This window comes from Temnothorax curvispinosus, unplaced genomic scaffold (genome assembly GCF_003070985.1).
Source record: "Temnothorax curvispinosus isolate PA1 unplaced genomic scaffold, ASM307098v1 QBEX01005439.1, whole genome shotgun sequence".
In the NCBI taxonomy this organism is placed as follows: Eukaryota; Metazoa; Arthropoda; class Insecta; order Hymenoptera; family Formicidae; genus Temnothorax; species Temnothorax curvispinosus.
Window position 1 is genome coordinate 36,681 of NW_020215219.1, and position 17,544 is coordinate 54,224.

Here is a 17,544-nt window from a genome sequence, read left to right on the forward strand (position 1 = left end):
AAATTTATATTTATTCGGGTATGTATTGCGAAAATAAATTTTAATTTCAATATGTATTCAACATATATTTACAAGTCACTTCTTTCTTCCGGCTCGTTCAAGTTTGAACCTACTTACAATTCTTTTTTCATCTTTCTTTACCGAAACGTCATTCACTGGCGATATTTTACTTTCTTGAACTTTCTCTTGGATTACCTGCAAAATATGTCTATTAGTGTACGTACAATTATCTATGTAAAAACAACATTATTAAATTATTATGTTTACTCACAGAACTATATGCAGAATTAACGTATTCGTCCTCATCTTCTGTATCTGTACTACTATACTCGTTTAAAGGAGCAACTCGATCATAAATCATATCATTTGGAGATCTTTTCAAAATAGACTTAAGAGTACTAAACATTTTATAAATATCTATCGGGCTTTGTATCTCCGTATCATTTGATTCAATCAAATCTGGAATATGGGATGAATGTGAAAATTCGATCCTAACGGTGTCACCTTCATCTTCAGAGATTTCATATGTATCTTCTTGCTTTAGAACAGAACAAGCTTCCTGAGGTATTGATATTTCTTCTTCTGCATTGCCTTCGTCTTCTATAACACATGGTTCAGCGAACGATATCCTCCTTCTTTCCTTTGTACTTGTGTCTTTAGACACTTCCTCAGTTCCTTTTTCAGGCGAACAACTCTCCGTTAATGTGTCTTGAATAAAATTTGCAGTAGGATGAGATTCCTCATTCTTCGTAGTATTTGTGTCAAAAATTTTATCTTGAGCCGCATCAGAAGTGATATTCGATGTACTACTTGTAATTCTGCTCGCTTGGATATTTTTCAGCTTCTCTAATTCCTCCTGAATTATTTCTGTTGTAATTTGATCGGAATCAGATGTATCCTCTTCCGATTCATCATAAGCTTCGCCGTCTTTCAAATCATCGCCATAAAATTCTTTTTGTTCAGCTTCCAATCTGCAATGATAGAACGGTAAATCATCGAATGTGAGTTTTTAATTGCACAACTGAATTGTAACCTGTAAATTTCCTCTTCTAATTCCTCTTCTATCTCTAATTCGTCAAGTCTCTTGAAAATATCTTTCTCGGTACGAATGTCAGTCTTTTCCTTTGCTTTCAACTTTGCTAATTTCTGATGATACTCTTTCTCACGCTCTCTATGTTGTACTGCAAAAAAAGACATTTTAATTTTCGTGTCCAGCGTAATATAAGTAAAAAAATGTAAATTTTTTATATACCTCTCCACTCATCAAGCTTATTCTCAGTCCAATGTTCCACGATATCTTTTCCATCCTCTTTTCCAAAAACATCATGTCCCAATGGAAGATATTGTCTCATTTCGTACAAGTTCCTCTCAGTTTCTAAACTCTTCAGCATTTCATCCGCCCCTGAACATAATAACATGTAACAAGTTGTAGAATCTGATATAAATCATTTTCAAAGATTTACATGATATTTATACATGCTATTCTCCTGTTGCACAATGCGATCGCTTGTGATGCGCTGTATTTGGCAAAGTAGCCATCTCCCAAAAATACCAAGACTTCGTTAGTATGAGTTAATTTTCCTTTCATAAATGCCCGCTTGCCGATGGGCACCATACAATTCTCAGAGACAGATAACGGATATACTTCAAGTCCCTCTATTACCTTTTTGTGCCTATTCTTGTAATCGGTTAGTGTCTTGGTGTGTTTTTCATTTTGCTCAAGTTTCTGTAACGTAGCGCATTCGATTTTTAGAATGTAATAAATATAAACAAGGAATCACTACCTAAGATCTAATTGAGAAGTATAGCTCCACTTATATTTGTACCTGTGCAAACACATTGTTAAGCAATATCTGCTGGTAACTTTTTATTAATTCAGGTCCCATTGTTGCATCGTTAGTTACACTGCTATCCATTTTTATAAAGTACAAGACAGATGTATATACATGTATTTAAACAACTTTTCTCCTGTTCACTCGTGAGCTCGTCACCGCCGTCACCGGCTTCGTATTTTCATATCTCAACCAGAAAGAAACCTAACCTGAGAGCGGCCATCACGCTTCGGGGGACGGGGACACCTGTCCTAACTCCTAAAGTTTGTTCGCGTCGCATGCCCCACCATGCTCCTGATCACTCCAACGCACTCCAAAAACTCATCTGCTCCAATCGCCACTTTTTATCCGTGATCCAAGTGCTCTTGGTGTTTATTGGAGTATGCGACGCGAACAAACCTCTAATCTGCCCTCTGAGAAAGTGGACGTCATCAACTCTCGCCCAACTCGGTCAACTACGTCGTTACGCTCGGTATCGGTAATGATACATGGGTTCGTATCCGTGCTATGGTTCGTGTTCGTGTCCGAACTACTCATTGTCAGATGGAGGGGATATACCGGTCGCGCAAGTCAATGATGCAATAGCGCTAATAGCGCGCTGAGCGCGCTTTCCGAACGCAGCCTTTCGGCCCTTTCGTAAAATCGCGTGATCAGATTCACGGCGTGACAGATTCACGGATGCTTGCGACAGTTGACGATCAAAACAATGACAGAGGTCGAGTGGCTGTAGCACATATGGTAGGATAACAGTTTCCCGCCTATTCCCGCCGTTCTTTTCGTGAGCAGGGAGAAGAGTAAGTATCGTTTCGCGGAGGGTGTATTCCAACGAAAGATTATTAACGTTATCAATAATTTCATACATATGGAGCAAGATTAACAAAATTCAATAACTGATTCTGTATAAAATAGGTTTCGACAAAAGCCCGTTTATCACAGATTAGGAACGTAGGTCAGGTTACAGCATATATTACAGGTAAGAGCATATATTTATAGATTTTACGATTCGAAAAGCACTCGAGATTTTATCTAACGACTACGTTTTTTTGTTACAGGCTTTTTTTTTGTTACAGTATCCTTTCTATTCATCGCATTGGAATGATAATTATTCTACCAATTTTGTCATATTTCGCTTAACGCTCATATCTTACGGGTGAAATCACAACATTCCAAACACTATATTTGTCCTTTACACTGAAGGAGACTTTAATATAACGGGACTGTGTAGAAGTCATGGAATCGGAAGCAAGAAATCAAATTAATAACGACTATACCAACTTTTTCTACGCGACGATGTGTCACGTTTGCAAACGGTTTGGCGACGGTGTCTCTTTGAAGCGGTGCAGTAACTGTAAGATGATCTCCTATTGTGGTAAGGAACATCAGAAGCAGCACTGGAAGCAGCACAAACCTTTCTGCAAAGCCATACAGGACATGCCGCGAGACTACAGGATGGATTATCGCGGTGAAACTACGATGGAATGGGCCGAAAAGAAGATGTCCTTTGCGGAGCTAGTGTCGTACAGGCTGGGACGTCGCCTGCATGTGGATGAGAAGGAGATGATTTATTTTCCAAAAGAGTGCCTAGTTTGCCACGAATGGAAGTCGTTGGAGAGTTGTCAGAAGTGCGCTGCCAGCTTTTGTCGAATTCACAAAAACAGCCCTGACCACTGGGACATCTGCGCTCCCCTGCAACTATGTCTTGGCATAGATTTAATTAAGATAAGAGAGATTCCGGAGAACGAACTTCCGGATGTTGTCCTTAAAAATATTGTCTGCACGAGTGGATTTCAGAGCATGAGAGACTTTATAAAGGATAATTGGAATATTCAGACTGACTCGGAGGTGTTGTACACTGTCGAGGCAGAAAAACTCGCGCTACATTCGACATATTCCTTAACGTTGTTTCATGCTATGCGATTATTAAACTATGTCCCAAAAAGCAACGATTTAGTCGTTCATGTTATAGGTGCAGATGTCATCGAAATAGCCTTGGTATGGACGTGGGAAGTTTTTCTGGTGTTAATGGAGACCCTGACATCAGTAGAGATATCAGTAAAGATTGTAATTATAGGGCCGGGCTTAAAAGATAAATTCGATCCGTCACGCACTGATGACTTTCTTGGGAATAACATTTTTTCTGAGTACCACGATGTGTCATACGAGAAATATGTGCGCAGTTCGTCATTCATAAAACCGAACGTGATTGTAGGATTTAGTGTGGGTATTGATGAGGAAGATGAGGATCTTGATAATAAGGAAATATCGGCGCCATCCATACATGCGATAGCGAAACAAAATTGTCCGTTCGTCTTAGGGTTTACTTTGCTACAATGTTTTCAGAATGGGATAAACAAAATTAACACGATTCTAGGTAAGGAGGTAGATTATCTCTATAGCGGAAAGAACCCATTCGCTTGTTGCAAACCGATTAGAGGCTTTGGGTGCGTGAATTATATTAATCAGTATGTAGTTATCTACCAAAGTCTTTGTTCGTAAATGATATGCGTAATTTAAGTTATCGATACAAACTGAAGGCTGTGTTTCGTGCCGAAAAAAAAGGTTGCGTGTGCGAAATGAAAGAAATAAACTGCAAAAGACTGAAATCCGACACTCCGGAATGTCTTATATTTATAATCTCTACTTATATTTATAATCCAAGAAGCCATTATTTACTTGTTGAATCGATTATCTTATATCAGTCGAGCATAAATGGATTGTAAATATAACAAGAGTGGATGCGGTAACGTGAAATATTATTACAATGGCTTTTAGTTTTGTTTGTAATGAAGACAAACCTTTTTGATAATTTTTATAATAAAATTTATATCTTTGTAATAAATTATGTATCAAGCATTTATGATGGTAATTATTTCTGTTTCGATATTTTCTGATATCACATGTGTGAAAAGCCGGCAGCTTCTTGTGACCGTCTATGATCGCGATAATGGCAGAGATTGAATGTGTGGTCCTGGCTTCTTACCCTTCTTTACGTGAGTATCGTTTCGAGAAGCATGGATTTTTTAACGAGATTATTAATATTACTAATAACAGCTAACAGCATACACTCTTGTGCTGAGATTAACAAAATTTAAAATTTTTTCTCTAAAGAATGCATTCTGACGACCTGCTACTGTCTAAAATTCTAATAATTTTCTTATTTTCCAAAAATTTTCTCAAAAATCGATGAAGTATTAGAAGAACATACTTGACCAGGCCTAGACAGCACACGTAAAAGACATCTTAAAGAGGTCTTCACGTAGTCTTAAACATGCGTGCTGGCTGGGATAAATTGCATTATTAAAAGTTTCAAGAATTTTTTAATATTTCCAAGAGCCGTGATTTTCTATAATTTTGAAATTCTGCAAGTATGAATTTATAAAAAATAGAATATAATTAGGAACGAGATGAAATATTTTAATTTAGAAATCGGCACTTTATTATTTCTTTCCTTCATTTATATTATGAGAATGAGTATTATTATATACATTATTCAGAATGCGATGGTACATTAAGATTAAAAGTAATACCAATTACAAACAATACAGTAATGAGAATTTAAGTGTTAATTATTACGATCAATCTCATTGCAATGATTACAGGTAATAGCACTGTACATAATTTCGTGATGCAATATAATTAACAATACTGAAAATTGCACTCAGAGTGTATTAGCCTGTCTCAACCTAACGACAGTAGTTATTTAACACATTTTTTTATATACTCATACTTCTATAATGGTATGTTTATTATATTGTACATTACATAATAATATAAAGTTATTGAGTCTTATGTTATAACAATATATTTTAATAATACAGAAAATACATATCAAAATTTATCAATTAATTGTAAGATATGTTGTTGCTCTGCTTCTTTCCATTCCGTATCACCGGCATCTCCTAAATTACCGGCGTATTCTGGTTTTGAAACAAAAAACATGTGAATGAATACATTGTTAATACGATTAAATATGTAGATAGGTTTTATACTATTCATAATTTACCTCTCATGATGTGGCGAATTGTTTTAAGGGATGCTCTTCTCTGCGCCAAGATTCTTGTCACTCGTTGCTTGACTGCAGGCGGACAACCAGTGCAAGCTTCTAAAAGTACATAATCTACTAACTGTAATATAAATAACCCGCCGTCTAATCTTCTCAAGTACGATTCTTCTTCGTCTTCATCGTCCTTATGATAAAAATAAAAAGAGAGCGTACATTTTTATATATCTTCATTTTTAGATGTCTCTGTTAAATGTTTTTCATTGTGCACGTACCTTCCCATTCTTTTCCACTTCTTCTACCTTTTCAAGATACTTGAAATGTAATTCCATTAATCTGTCCACTTTCTCATAATCATTCTCCGTAAACTTACTAAGTAATCTTTGACGCTGTTGTCCTTTACAGTTCTTTAACATGCTTGCTATGATTGAAATCACGTGTTCTACAAAATTAATTATTTATTATTTCGCTATAAACAGTTAAATAAGTTGGAATTTTGCTTACTAATATTAATAGATATATCGAGGCCATACCTTCATGCTCTTCTGCAGTAAGCATTCTTTTTCTATTTTTTGTTGGAGTTTTCATAAACAGAGGAAATATAGTTCGCAATCCAAGAATATCTACAAATTTGCTGCAGTTATCTTTTCCGTCCGGGCCATTCATAGCGTGATCTAAAACCTATAATTTTACTGTAGTAATTTATACAAATCCAACAAAGTCTGTTGCGAATAAACCCACTTTGAGAGATCCATTCCGAGACATCTTTTTTTCTCGTAACATTAAGTTCATAAGTTGGAGGCCTTCGCCACGCAGAAATCTATCTCGATTTACAGTAGCCATTAAGCTTGAGCACAAAACGTTAAACAAATTTTCCATCATCTCTTGTTCCTCTGCAGTCTGCGGATCGTGTCTCTTATAATACTGTAAATAATCGGTTTTAAGATAATTCAAGAGCTTGGTAATGTTATATATATATGCAAGGGCTTAGAAACATACAAATACATACAGCTAATTGTTGTAGTAAAACATCAATTCCATCCAAGTCACCTAAAAGGAGTCTATTTTCTGGCGTATGCTGCAAAAGTATAGACAGGAGTTCACTGGCGTAAAGTTTGTTCGCGTCAAAAGGCGTTTTAGTTTTAACTCGACGTAACAACCATTGCATCAGACCCTGCTTTCCCGCATCCGCGCATAGGTCTGGTCTAAATTCCAGTAGATTCTCAAAAATGGCTGGAAATCAAAACCGTCGTTGAGTTAATCTAGTAGAAACATTATTTTGCAGAAAGATAAACGATATACACGTTTATTAAGTAATTACCAAGTGTGTTAAAAACACCGTCGCTCTCCTCTTTCACTGTTTCATCAAGCCTCTCGAGATTTTGTACTAGGAGAGCGCAAACTTGTTGCTCCAACAAAGCATCGATAAGTGTATCCGCGCCTTCTTGACTTTCGTGTAATATATCTACGTCAGTCAATTCCTGCAGAAGATCTACCACGCCAACTGCTACATCAGTATTTTCGTGAGACAACAATTCTAGCAATGAAGGTACGGCACCTAACTCTACCATTAACTGATACAAATCTGGATTGGTTGCCACAATATGAAGCTCTTGCAGAGTTTCGTGCAGTTCTACTTCGGATTCCATGAACCTGCAAAAGGCCAAAAAGAAACCGAAAACAATTATACATTGAGATTTTGTCAATCCGACATTTAGCTTCTACGTATTCACATACTTCTCCGGTTGATCTGGGAATTTGACTCTCATCTCCTGATTCCTCAGAGCTCTCTTCTCGAATAGAAGAATCATACGTTTGAGCGTCGCTTCATCCAACGCTTCGACTTCAGGCGCCTCGGTTTCCACATACTTCAATATATCTTGCTTTTCCTTCTCCGTTAGTTGCGGTTCGACCACGTCGTTAGCTGGCGAGGGCAAAGCAGCTCTGACAGGTGTAGCAGGTTCATCGTTCCTGGACGGTACGACGTCGAGCTCCTTAGGCTGTCGTTGACGTGCATGATACGGGGTCTTTATCACCTTCTTTGGCTTCTTCACGCTCTCCCATTCATCGTCGTCGTCTTCCTCTCCCGCTGTCGGTCGTTTCGGTGTGTTTGGGGGCTGTACACATTACCATCGTTTAATTATCATTATCGCCGTTATTTGTAACGAACGGAAGAGCAAATCGTGAAATTTTCAATTTCACGATGAAAATTCCCGATAAATCAAAAGTCATGACACATAAGTGAGAGGTTAAATGAAACAAAATATATATTACTATTTCGAGATAAATATAAATTATACAAGCCGCTGCAGAATAATTCCAATACGCACCTTATAAGATAAAAGTTCTCCGATATCCATTTGCCAAAAATAGATCACGCACTTTTAAAAATTATGTTTAAAAGATGTAAAAAATTTGAATCAAGTAAAATAACACAGCTTTACGCCTACGCCACATGTGCACGTATATCTGGATTTTTTGCACTCATACACGCCTGTACTGCTAGAAGTGCGCCATATTGACACTCAACCGGTAACAAAGCTCTCTCGATAATTGCTCGATAATCAAATTCTTTTCAAGTTCTACTTTCTATCGTTATTCCTTACTTCATGGGCCAGTTCATGGAAAACCTAACAAACTAACCTAACCAATAAATCTAACCTAAATCTAACCTATATCGCCCAAAGAGGTTGTGATTAATTTATATGAAAATAATTTTCATATAAAAATCAATTATTGCACAGTTTCACGAATTGTAGTTATATAAATAATTTATAATTATTGTAAATATATATTTATTTCTACATAAAGCGCAAGTATTTAACATGATTAGGCTGTTTCGATTAGCGCGAACTTTTTCTCGTTTATCGCAAATAAGATGCTCGTCGAGCAGCTTAGAAAAGAAAACGGATCTGTATCGTCAATTATATGCAAAAATATTGGCGTGCGGTCCCATAACGCTCGCCGAATACATGAAGGAGATCTTGATCCATCCTACTGCGGGTTATTACACAACCAGAGACGTTTTCGGGCAAAGAGGCGATTTCACAACTTCTCCAGAAATCAGTCAACTTTTTGGAGAAGTATGTAACTCTCTCATTCTCGAGTTGAATGCGATCCATTATCTGATATATTAATTACGTCGACGACTTCATAAAAGATTATAAAATTGGCGTTACGTTGATGTTCTTGCTAAGAATTTGAAATCTATCTCTTCCTCTTATCATTTACGATTATTTGTCTGGAGCTTGTCAGGAAATTAATTGCCCGGAAATAGCTTGTATATTAATCATCGTTAATAGATTGTAGCAATTTGGATAATCAGCGAATGGAGAAAAATTAGCAGGGATTCTATTCAACTCGTGGAACTAGGTCCAGGAAGAGGTACCTTGATCAGTGATATCATACGGGTATACTTTTAATATGCTGTTGTTCGCAAATCAAACATACAAGCGTGAAAATGATGAAACGTCGCTTATTTTAGGTGTTCAAGAAACTAAATCTCTCAAATAAAATATCGATTCATCTGGTAGAAATTAGCCCTGTTTTGGCTGCGATTCAAGCAGAGAAATTGTGCACAGAAAGCAGAGATATTGAGCCAAGAGTCAATGAAGACCAAAAGAATTCTGTCACTCATTATAAAGAGGGTGTTACGAGAGAAGGAGTAAATATATATTGGTATTATTCTATCAACGACGTTCCTGGAAAGTTCAGTGTATTTGTAGCGCAGGAATTTTTTGATGCTCTCCCAATACACAAGTTCCAGGTACAGAAATGTCGAAACTTCGATATTGATGTATAAAAGATACAAAAAGGATAATTTAAAAATTATGTTAAAACAAGAGTAACGTTTGATTATAGAAAACTGACAAAGGTTGGAGGGAAGTCTTAATAGATATAGTGCAGGAATCGCAGGAAGAGAGATTTCGATATGTACTTTCGCAGGTGCCAACGGCTGCTTGTAAAGTGTACCTATCTGTAAGCATTTATTTGCAATGCTATGTAGCGTTCAAGTTTTAGATAGTGGATTAAGGTGATCCTAAGCTGTCTGTAATACCTACACTCGTTTTTAACAATATTTGCTTTGTATAAAAATTCTACAACTTGATGTTACAAAATGAGGGTGCAGGTCCATTCAGTAGACATCAAGGAATATCATACCGTTTGTAGAATTAGGCTGACTCCAAACAAAAAAGTTCATTATCGTACTTTTCGTTTAACTTTTTTGTTTAGAGTCTCAGCCTAATTCTACAAACGGTATGATATTCCTTGATGTCTACTGAATGGACCTGCATCCTCATTTTGTAACATCAATTATGTAGAATTTTTATACGAAGCAAATATTGTTAAAAACGAGTGTAAGTATTACAGACAGCTTTAGCATCCCCTTAATGAAAGCGATTTCTTTCAGCCGCATGAGAAAAGGGATCATGTGGAAATGAGTCCACAGTGTTCCGTAATAGTAGACCACATGTCCCAATTTTTATGGGAACACGGAGGATTTGCGCTGGTGATTGATTATGGCCACGAGAGGGAAAAGACTGATACATTTCGCGCATTCCGCCAACATAAGTTACATGATCCCTTGTTAAACCCAGGAACCGCGGATCTGACTGCGGATGTTGACTTTTTACTAATGAAAGAGATTGCACAAAAAGATGATAGATTAATCGTGTTTGGTCCGGTGACGCAGAGAAAATTCTTGAAAAGCCTCGGCATTGATTTACGGTTAAAAATGATTTTACAGAACGCAACTAGCGTTGAAAAAGAACAAATTGAATCGGGATATCGTATGATAACCGATGACGATAAAATGGGCAATTGTTTCAAAGTATTGTCTCTCTTCCCCTTCGTCCTGAAAGATCATTTGAAAAAATGGCCTGTGGCAGGATTCGAAGATGAAAGCGAAATCAAATCTTAAATTTTTTATTTTCAAGTAATATGAGAGAAACAGAGAGAATTGTTTTTATATATTTTTAGACATTAACTATATAATGACACATACAGTAAACATGTAGTGTTAATTATACACTGTACAGAAAATTAAGATAAATTTATTAAAAGAAAAAAAAACGTTTAAATTTATATAACTTCCGAGCAAAACGATACTAATATATATTAATATAACTGACTGGGAGTGCGGCCTTCACGAATGTCGGAAAGATGTGAAGGGGCACGAATGGTCCATGCACGTGAGCTTGCTGGCACGTGGACGTCTTACTATTAGTGAAAGGAACGTCACGTGCGAGTCATTAATAACTAAATAAGTAAACGGTCACCAGTTCGATGGTAATGTTCAAAAAATTATCATTGCATTTAAGAAACTTCATCGATTCGACGTGTCTATCCTGGATTAAAAGACATTATTGCTTTAACCGTTTGATATAATATTTTGCAGGTGATTAGCTATTATGTAAGATTTTACGATTATCGCGTGATTAACATTAGATTCCATATTATAGTCAAGAAATATGCAAACATTGCAAACCAAATGAAAACTTTATTGTAGTCTTTATTTCAATATTTTCTCCATCTCGAAGTAATTATTTGAAAGAATCCAGAGGAAGAACGTGATAAACTTATCTTGGATCACGTTTTCCCCGTTTATCACGTTTATCACGTTTTCCCCGTTGTAGCCTCATGTGAAAGATCTTTTCTTTTTATGTGATACACGTGAGCAGTGCGCGAATAATATCTGCAATCTCGAAGTCCTTGACCCTTTTCTTCGCGACTTTACTTTTACTTAACGTTCCTCGCGTGTATGCCCTAGTCCCCACTTCCGTAAACTCCTTTCGCTTTTTCCTAGCACCTATCTCGGTGAGTCGAGCTAGACCAGGGACCGTGATTCGCCGCAGAACGAAAGAGCATATCTTCGGTTTATTATCGAGACCATCGCGCGAATACTTTTGCAGCAGTGTCCAGAGCTTCTCTCATCACGGTAGAATGTTCGAATACCGCGTAAGATTGAACGTGTTAATTAACGTATTCTCTTAAACGGAATCAGTGTATTACCATTGAAATCCAGAAAAATACGCGCAACAGTTATAAGTTTACGCCGCATTCAGCAGTTAATAATAGAGCAATTCAATTAGAGTGATATTAAATGCCGGGAACAGTGAAAAAGCTTAAAAGTTAAAAAAAAGTAAAATATATGAGCTTCTCAGAAACTAAATTGCTCAATTCTGTAAAATAAGATGAGAAAATTGAGTGAAATACTCACTGAATTTTCGCATTGTACTGTTTTAGTCGGCAAAATTTTCACCGAGTCAGTTTGAAAGAGTGATGCGAAACTAAACATTTCAACTGTCGCAAATGTTTGCGGTGACAAGCACGGCGAAGCTCGAGATCGATGAGCATTTTAAATCCGCAGTAACGATCTCCAAGACTAAGAATGTCAAACGCAGGAAGAATCATCGTTGGAATAACGACGATCCCAGAACGTTGCATCTTATGCGAGTTAAAGGATTTCCGCGACTATTGCCCGAAGGTAATTCGAAGACCGCATATGGTGTCACCGATAGCAACGAATAAAAAGTTAAGTTTGCGATTTCGTAAATTGCACGTACATACGCTACAAACTCGTTATTTTAGGCATTCTCGCTTTGGCCGATTATTGTCGATGGCTTCGCGAATTATCTTTATCGTATGCTTTGCTGAGCGACGAGCTGCTCTCAGCTTTGTGCTCGGTAAAGCAAATTCACTTGGAAACTCTACGAGTGGAGGCACATCCGGAAGCGAAGCCTCTTCCATGTGTCAGCGACAAAGCGTGGTCCGCGTTTTCAAATCGTTTGCCCGACATAAATCTCGCGCTGTAAGTAAAAATAAACCAATAATCTTTGGTCGCGTGTGATTATTACAATACCCACGCGATGTGAATGGAAGTCAAAGTAAGCTACAGCTAATCTTCTATTTTTCGTTAGACTATCTTACATGACCGACGACGATGATAAAAAATTACTCTTCACGTCGCACATCCCCGTAACGCATTTGTACCTTGGTGACGAAACATCAGAGTCGACAATGTCACGGATAAGCAAGCAATATCCACAATTGATTGAATTAGTTATCGCCGCTTATGGATGTGGTCCGATTGATCGATTCCTGATTTCCGTGGCCAAGAACTGCCCGCGGCTTAGCGCCGTCGGTTTGGGCGATTGCGAAATTACGTATGTGAATATAAAGATGCAACATATATATACATCGCTGCCCTAATTCAATATTGAGAAAACTCAAAAATATTGCAAATTTAAGTTTCAATGCTTTCATGAAGATACGCAATTTGAAAACTAAAAAAATTATCGTCTTTACTTTGTTTAACACTAATGTTTAATTTCGCATCATCAATTTGGGTAATTTGCAAAAATATCTCGTTATTGATACATATTTCAGTACTGTAGTGCGGCAGGCGGCAGTGATATATGTCAAAGACATCAATCACCCTTCCAACAGAATATTAATAAGAAATAATAACAATTTTTTCACTCTTATAGTTGTTCTGGGTTAGCGAAATTCGTTGCGTTGTGCGCACATCGTCTGCAGGTACTGTATGTTTCGGAAACATCGCTGATAGAAGATGCGGACCTCGATATCGCTAAAGTGTCGACGAACTTATCTTCGCTCCTTGGTCGAACGTGGATACCAGAGTACGTACCATTGTGGTAATCTCCTGAGAAGTGAAAAAGAGGTTTCAACGTAATTTACAGCCGTAACAGGATACATGACGAAATAAAATATTCACGACGTAGTTTTCTATTTTTCACAAATTACATAATAACTTACAGAGATTTTGCAATGTCGAACAGAAAATTCAACGTATTCACTTTCATGTTTATAATGCTTGTAACATTTGCAGTAAAACTGCTGGATAGTACTAAAAATCTGAAATAATCTCGATATATTCTACGTGCAATATCGTTTCGTCTGTTGAATTAGCAGTACCGCAGAAATTAATTGATCGTTGCTGTTGATACCAAAAAATAGAAACTTTATTAGTTTATAATAGTATTTTTTTTAGATGTTTTATATATATATATAAAATAATGTAACGTTACTAGCACTTGTCTACCGTCGTCGCGTATGGTAGACCCGTATAATATTCAATATCCATACGTAATATTATTATGATATATAACAGTCTCTGTATATACATTATTTCTACATTATTATATAATAAATGATTGGGCATTTAACATTACGATGTCCAGCAACATTAACAGCAATATCACTTTTCTAATTTATCCAGCCGCTCCTTTCTTCATTTTTTAACGCGTCCTGACAATGCTACTCTAGAGAGATGCGAGGTGCTCAGTCTTGTATCCCAGCCGACATATATATCCGTGTAATTCGATCTCTTTGTTTAATAAGGCCTAGAATAAAGAGAAGTAATTAATATAAGCAAATACAGCTATTTTAAATTATCCGTATTTAGTTCCATTTAATATTTAAAGGTATACCTGATCATTTTATAGTAGATATTTGGCCTCTGTATACGTCAGTTGCATTAAAAATAACAATTTAAAAATATCCGAGCTAACCCTGCAAGATACCAGAATGAAAAACTTTAGACATCGTCAATCTGCATTACACGTATCGTTGCATGTAAAGACTGAAGGACAGACTTTTGCATAACGCATAAAATGCATAAGAAAATTGATTGATCCATATATATATGCATAAGGAAATAGACCAATCCATTTTTTTATCCTTATACATTATGCGTTATGCAAAAGTCTGCTCTTCGGCCTTAACACATTTTCTAAACACATCTTCGTGACAAATACCTGTTTTGAGCCAATCAGTCAGGCATGTCTATAGAGATTATAGGCACAACAGGTTTCATTAGGTCGATTTTCTTAATAAGCTTCTCGCTCTTTTCCGTAATCATTGGCTCGGATGGTGGTTGATCTCGCTCGTCCCTTGGTTGATACGATATATTACCATATTCTTGAAGCAATGGACATAAACCTAGCAGGAAGTGACAAAAGTCTTTTCTGATACCAAACCACCCTAGACAAAAATTCCATCGTTCTTACACGCTAAATAAAATTAATAACGAAATAATCTTATACATATGTTATATCAAGAGAAAAAAATGATATATCATTATCCTATTACTAAATAATAAAAACAAAATTATTTCTCACATCTATTTCCACCTTTTGCGCCAAAGGACATAAAAATAAGTGTCATGTGCGACAGGAGGAGTGGCATTGCCACTGTTATATAATTTATTGAAATATCTCCGTCTAATTTATTCGCTAGCAATACCTGAAACAGAATAATTTATGTTAAATAATACTAGGAGAGCAAAAATTAAGTCAATTATGACTCTTTTAAAGAACCATATATGAAACAATGCGCTAGTTATACCTGGAACACTAAAATGGGAACAACTAGAAATGTATACGCCACCGCCGAGTGCAAGGAGGTCCGCCTCTGGCGGGCATTGATCTGCGGCGTTCTCAGTAAAACAGCGGCGAATACTATCGCGTACAAAACAGCCACTAAAGATAAACAAAGAAGTGCCCAAAGCGGCACGAACACAACTTCCCAGCTCCACGTTATGAAGCCGTCCAATCTCAAAGCCAAAAAGATAAACTGTAATACATTCACTGCGCAAAACAGTTCCAGTTCGAACGACCGATCGTGTTTTACAGCCCAGATGCAAACCTGAATCATAACAGAGATCAAAAGGTGATAGTACACGTTGATAAAAATGCTGGCAGCTGCAATTGCTGCAGCAATTTGAAAAAAGTAATTTATACTTACTGCAATTGATACTATTGAGATGAAAATCAAGGGTATGAACACCAGTATCCACAAGTGTCTCTCAGATTCTAATTTGTCGCATACCAACAACTCAAACATCAACAAGATTAGGTGCAATGCCAGAGTAATCAGCATTGCTTTATAATGTACATAGGCATCCCCTTCTAATCTCGCGTGGGGATGCCTCCACCAGACGTAGCTCCCGACCATCGCTCCCAGGATCACCATGCCTTTCCAGAACCATATCGGGCTGAATATCGACCAATAACTCCATTCGATGAAGCCGTCCAATCGAAGAGCGAACAGAGACGTGAATATCATCAGGCATGTGTGCACCAGAAATTTGCTGGAATATATAATTAATTAGCTCTGTATTTCTGTCCACACTTATGAATAATGTGCCAATCGCGACGAAGGTGACGAGTCGCCGATTCGAGTGTCGAATGTGACGAATGACTTGGAATGAGAGTTACCTTGGATTGAAGTCTTGAAAAAGCGTTTGCAAATTCATAATTGTTGTAGGGGTTATGTAGGCCAATTAAACGAGGAGAACCTTCAGGTGACTTGTCGAGTGGAGATGCATGCTACGTCGAGCGCGCCGATCTCATTTGCCACGGATACCGTCACGGAAAAGCGCAATTAAGCGATGCCTCGGACATCTGCACGTTCAAGAAATAAATAAATCTCTACTCGATATAACCAAAATTTCGAGCATACTGAAGTCAGGTAATAATCATCGGCCGTTCCGACTTCCCCCACCACTTCTCTCTCTCTCGCCCTTCCTTCCATTCTCTCGTTCTCTCTTTCTCTCTCACTCTCTCTCTCTCTCTCTCTCTCTCTCTCTCTCTCTCTCTCACTCGTTCATAGTTCGTTATTTATATCCTATAAGGATAATTTCGATTAACTTACAATTAATTGGTAATTAATCAAATAATAATAGCTGTACTGTCCTGTTAATAAGGATAAAATTAAAAAGATTAGATGAAAAATAACGAATTATATAGTTAGATATTTTACCTAAAGCAAATTTTCGTCCATAACAATATGTAGATTAACTTTAATTTCGGTTAAAATGATTTTTGCTTCCTCATAGAGGAAGCTTTGTTTTCGTAAAAAATTTTTTTTTTGTTTTTCTGAATGTGTTCAGAATGTTCTAAAACGTCGAAAAAATGCAATTTTAAAAAATGTCTGTATGTATGTATGTGTGTGTATATGTGCCAAATTTGCCGAAATTTCTATAACTCCAGAACTAATCAACCAAATCTTAACGAATAATATATGAAATAGGGGTAGAAAAAACTGAAGAATATAATAGAATTAATAAAAATTGCTAATAATCAAGAGGTTCTTTTTTAATATTTTGAATTTTTGCAGAAATGTTTGTTTATGCTTTAACTTTCGCAAATTTGGAGATATCGGTCGATTTCTAATTTTATTATAAACTATAAAAAAGTCCATAATTTTGATCGCATATAAAGCTAAGTATAATTAACCGAATTTAAAAGAATTATATTTTTTAATCGATAGAGTATCATGTAAGGAAGGTTGGGATTGAATTTGGCAATGATCGGTAAAGCGGTTCTTTTTTAATAAAATTTCGAGTTTTTATAGAAATGTTCGTTTATGCTTTAACTTCCGCAAATTTGGAGATATCGATCTAGCTATTTCTAATTTTATTATATTTTTCAATCTTTTCTACCCCTATTTCATATATAATTTTTTAAGATTTAGTTGATTAGACCCAGCTTTATACGCGATCAAAGGTCCATAATTTTGATCGCATATAAAGCTAACAATAAGTCTAATTAACCGAATTTAAAAGAGTTAAATATGAAATAGGGGTAGAAAAGACTGAAAAATATAATAAAATTAGAAATAGATCGATATCTTCAAAAATTTGCGGAAGTTATTAAAGCTTCCTCTATGAGGAAGCCATGTGCAAAT

General features: G+C 36.5%; 6 protein-coding genes across 14 annotated transcripts; 3 read left to right on the forward strand and 3 right to left on the reverse strand.

Annotated features, from left to right (window-relative positions):
* Positions 1–21: 21 nt before the first annotated feature.
* Positions 22–2,261, reverse strand: LOC112454848 (unconventional prefoldin RPB5 interactor-like protein). The gene is made up of 6 exons (XM_025016468.1): positions 1,827–2,261; positions 1,477–1,726; positions 1,253–1,402; positions 1,034–1,181; positions 272–971; positions 22–195 (listed from the first exon to the last, which is right to left on the reverse strand). The coding sequence occupies exons 1-6, from the start codon at positions 1,914–1,916 to the stop codon at positions 76–78; spliced, it is 1,458 nt and encodes a 485-aa protein (XP_024872236.1). The 5' UTR covers positions 1,917–2,261; the 3' UTR covers positions 22–75.
* Positions 2,262–2,426: 165 nt separating this feature from the next.
* Positions 2,427–4,687, forward strand: LOC112454841. 6 transcript variants are annotated; one of them, XM_025016450.1, is made up of 4 exons: positions 2,427–2,626; positions 2,742–2,805; positions 2,885–4,049; positions 4,173–4,687. In XM_025016450.1, exons 3-4 carry the CDS (start codon positions 3,063–3,065, stop codon positions 4,326–4,328), a joined length of 1,143 nt encoding a protein of 380 aa, XP_024872218.1. In that variant the 5' UTR covers positions 2,427–2,626; positions 2,742–2,805; positions 2,885–3,062; the 3' UTR covers positions 4,329–4,687. The 6 variants fall into 6 exon arrangements, with proteins under 6 accessions (XP_024872218.1, XP_024872214.1, XP_024872217.1 ...); XM_025016446.1 differs by having other exon boundaries at positions 2,885–2,901; positions 3,030–4,687; XM_025016449.1 differs by having other exon boundaries at positions 2,885–2,901; positions 3,033–4,687.
* Positions 4,688–5,610: 923 nt separating this feature from the next.
* On the reverse strand, positions 5,611–8,289 carry LOC112454834 (beta-catenin-like protein 1). The gene is made up of 9 exons (XM_025016431.1): positions 8,163–8,289; positions 7,570–7,949; positions 7,154–7,485; positions 6,842–7,065; positions 6,574–6,756; positions 6,366–6,513; positions 6,108–6,274; positions 5,836–6,019; positions 5,611–5,749 (listed from the first exon to the last, which is right to left on the reverse strand). Exons 1-9 carry the CDS (start codon positions 8,190–8,192, stop codon positions 5,661–5,663), a joined length of 1,737 nt encoding a protein of 578 aa, XP_024872199.1. The 5' UTR covers positions 8,193–8,289; the 3' UTR covers positions 5,611–5,660.
* A 119-nt stretch (positions 8,290–8,408) lies between these two features.
* On the forward strand, positions 8,409–10,780 carry LOC112454835 (protein arginine methyltransferase NDUFAF7 homolog, mitochondrial-like). The gene is made up of 5 exons (XM_025016432.1): positions 8,409–8,915; positions 9,135–9,242; positions 9,317–9,598; positions 9,694–9,810; positions 10,244–10,780. The coding sequence occupies exons 1-5, from the start codon at positions 8,658–8,660 to the stop codon at positions 10,751–10,753; spliced, it is 1,275 nt and encodes a 424-aa protein (XP_024872200.1). The 5' UTR covers positions 8,409–8,657; the 3' UTR covers positions 10,754–10,780.
* A 367-nt stretch (positions 10,781–11,147) lies between these two features.
* LOC112454837 (F-box/LRR-repeat protein 3-like) lies at positions 11,148–14,051 on the forward strand. 3 transcript variants are annotated; one of them, XM_025016436.1, is made up of 5 exons: positions 11,148–11,230; positions 12,079–12,319; positions 12,424–12,643; positions 12,753–12,998; positions 13,323–14,051. In XM_025016436.1, the coding sequence occupies exons 2-5, from the start codon at positions 12,145–12,147 to the stop codon at positions 13,492–13,494; spliced, it is 813 nt and encodes a 270-aa protein (XP_024872204.1). In that variant the 5' UTR covers positions 11,148–11,230; positions 12,079–12,144; the 3' UTR covers positions 13,495–14,051. The 3 variants fall into 3 exon arrangements, with proteins under 3 accessions (XP_024872204.1, XP_024872203.1, XP_024872205.1); XM_025016435.1 differs by lacking the exon at positions 11,148–11,230 and adding an exon at positions 11,237–11,790; XM_025016437.1 differs by lacking the exon at positions 11,148–11,230 and adding an exon at positions 11,237–11,770.
* LOC112454836 (transmembrane protein 185A-like) lies at positions 13,564–16,353 on the reverse strand. 2 transcript variants are annotated; one of them, XM_025016434.1, is made up of 7 exons: positions 16,074–16,353; positions 15,601–15,946; positions 15,202–15,501; positions 14,976–15,099; positions 14,613–14,796; positions 14,286–14,367; positions 13,564–14,198 (listed from the first exon to the last, which is right to left on the reverse strand). In XM_025016434.1, exons 1-5 carry the CDS (start codon positions 16,109–16,111, stop codon positions 14,627–14,629), a joined length of 978 nt encoding a protein of 325 aa, XP_024872202.1. In that variant the 5' UTR covers positions 16,112–16,353; the 3' UTR covers positions 13,564–14,198; positions 14,286–14,367; positions 14,613–14,626. The 2 variants fall into 2 exon arrangements, with proteins under 2 accessions (XP_024872202.1, XP_024872201.1); XM_025016433.1 differs by having other exon boundaries at positions 14,613–14,838.
* Positions 16,354–17,544: the final 1,191 nt, after the last annotated feature.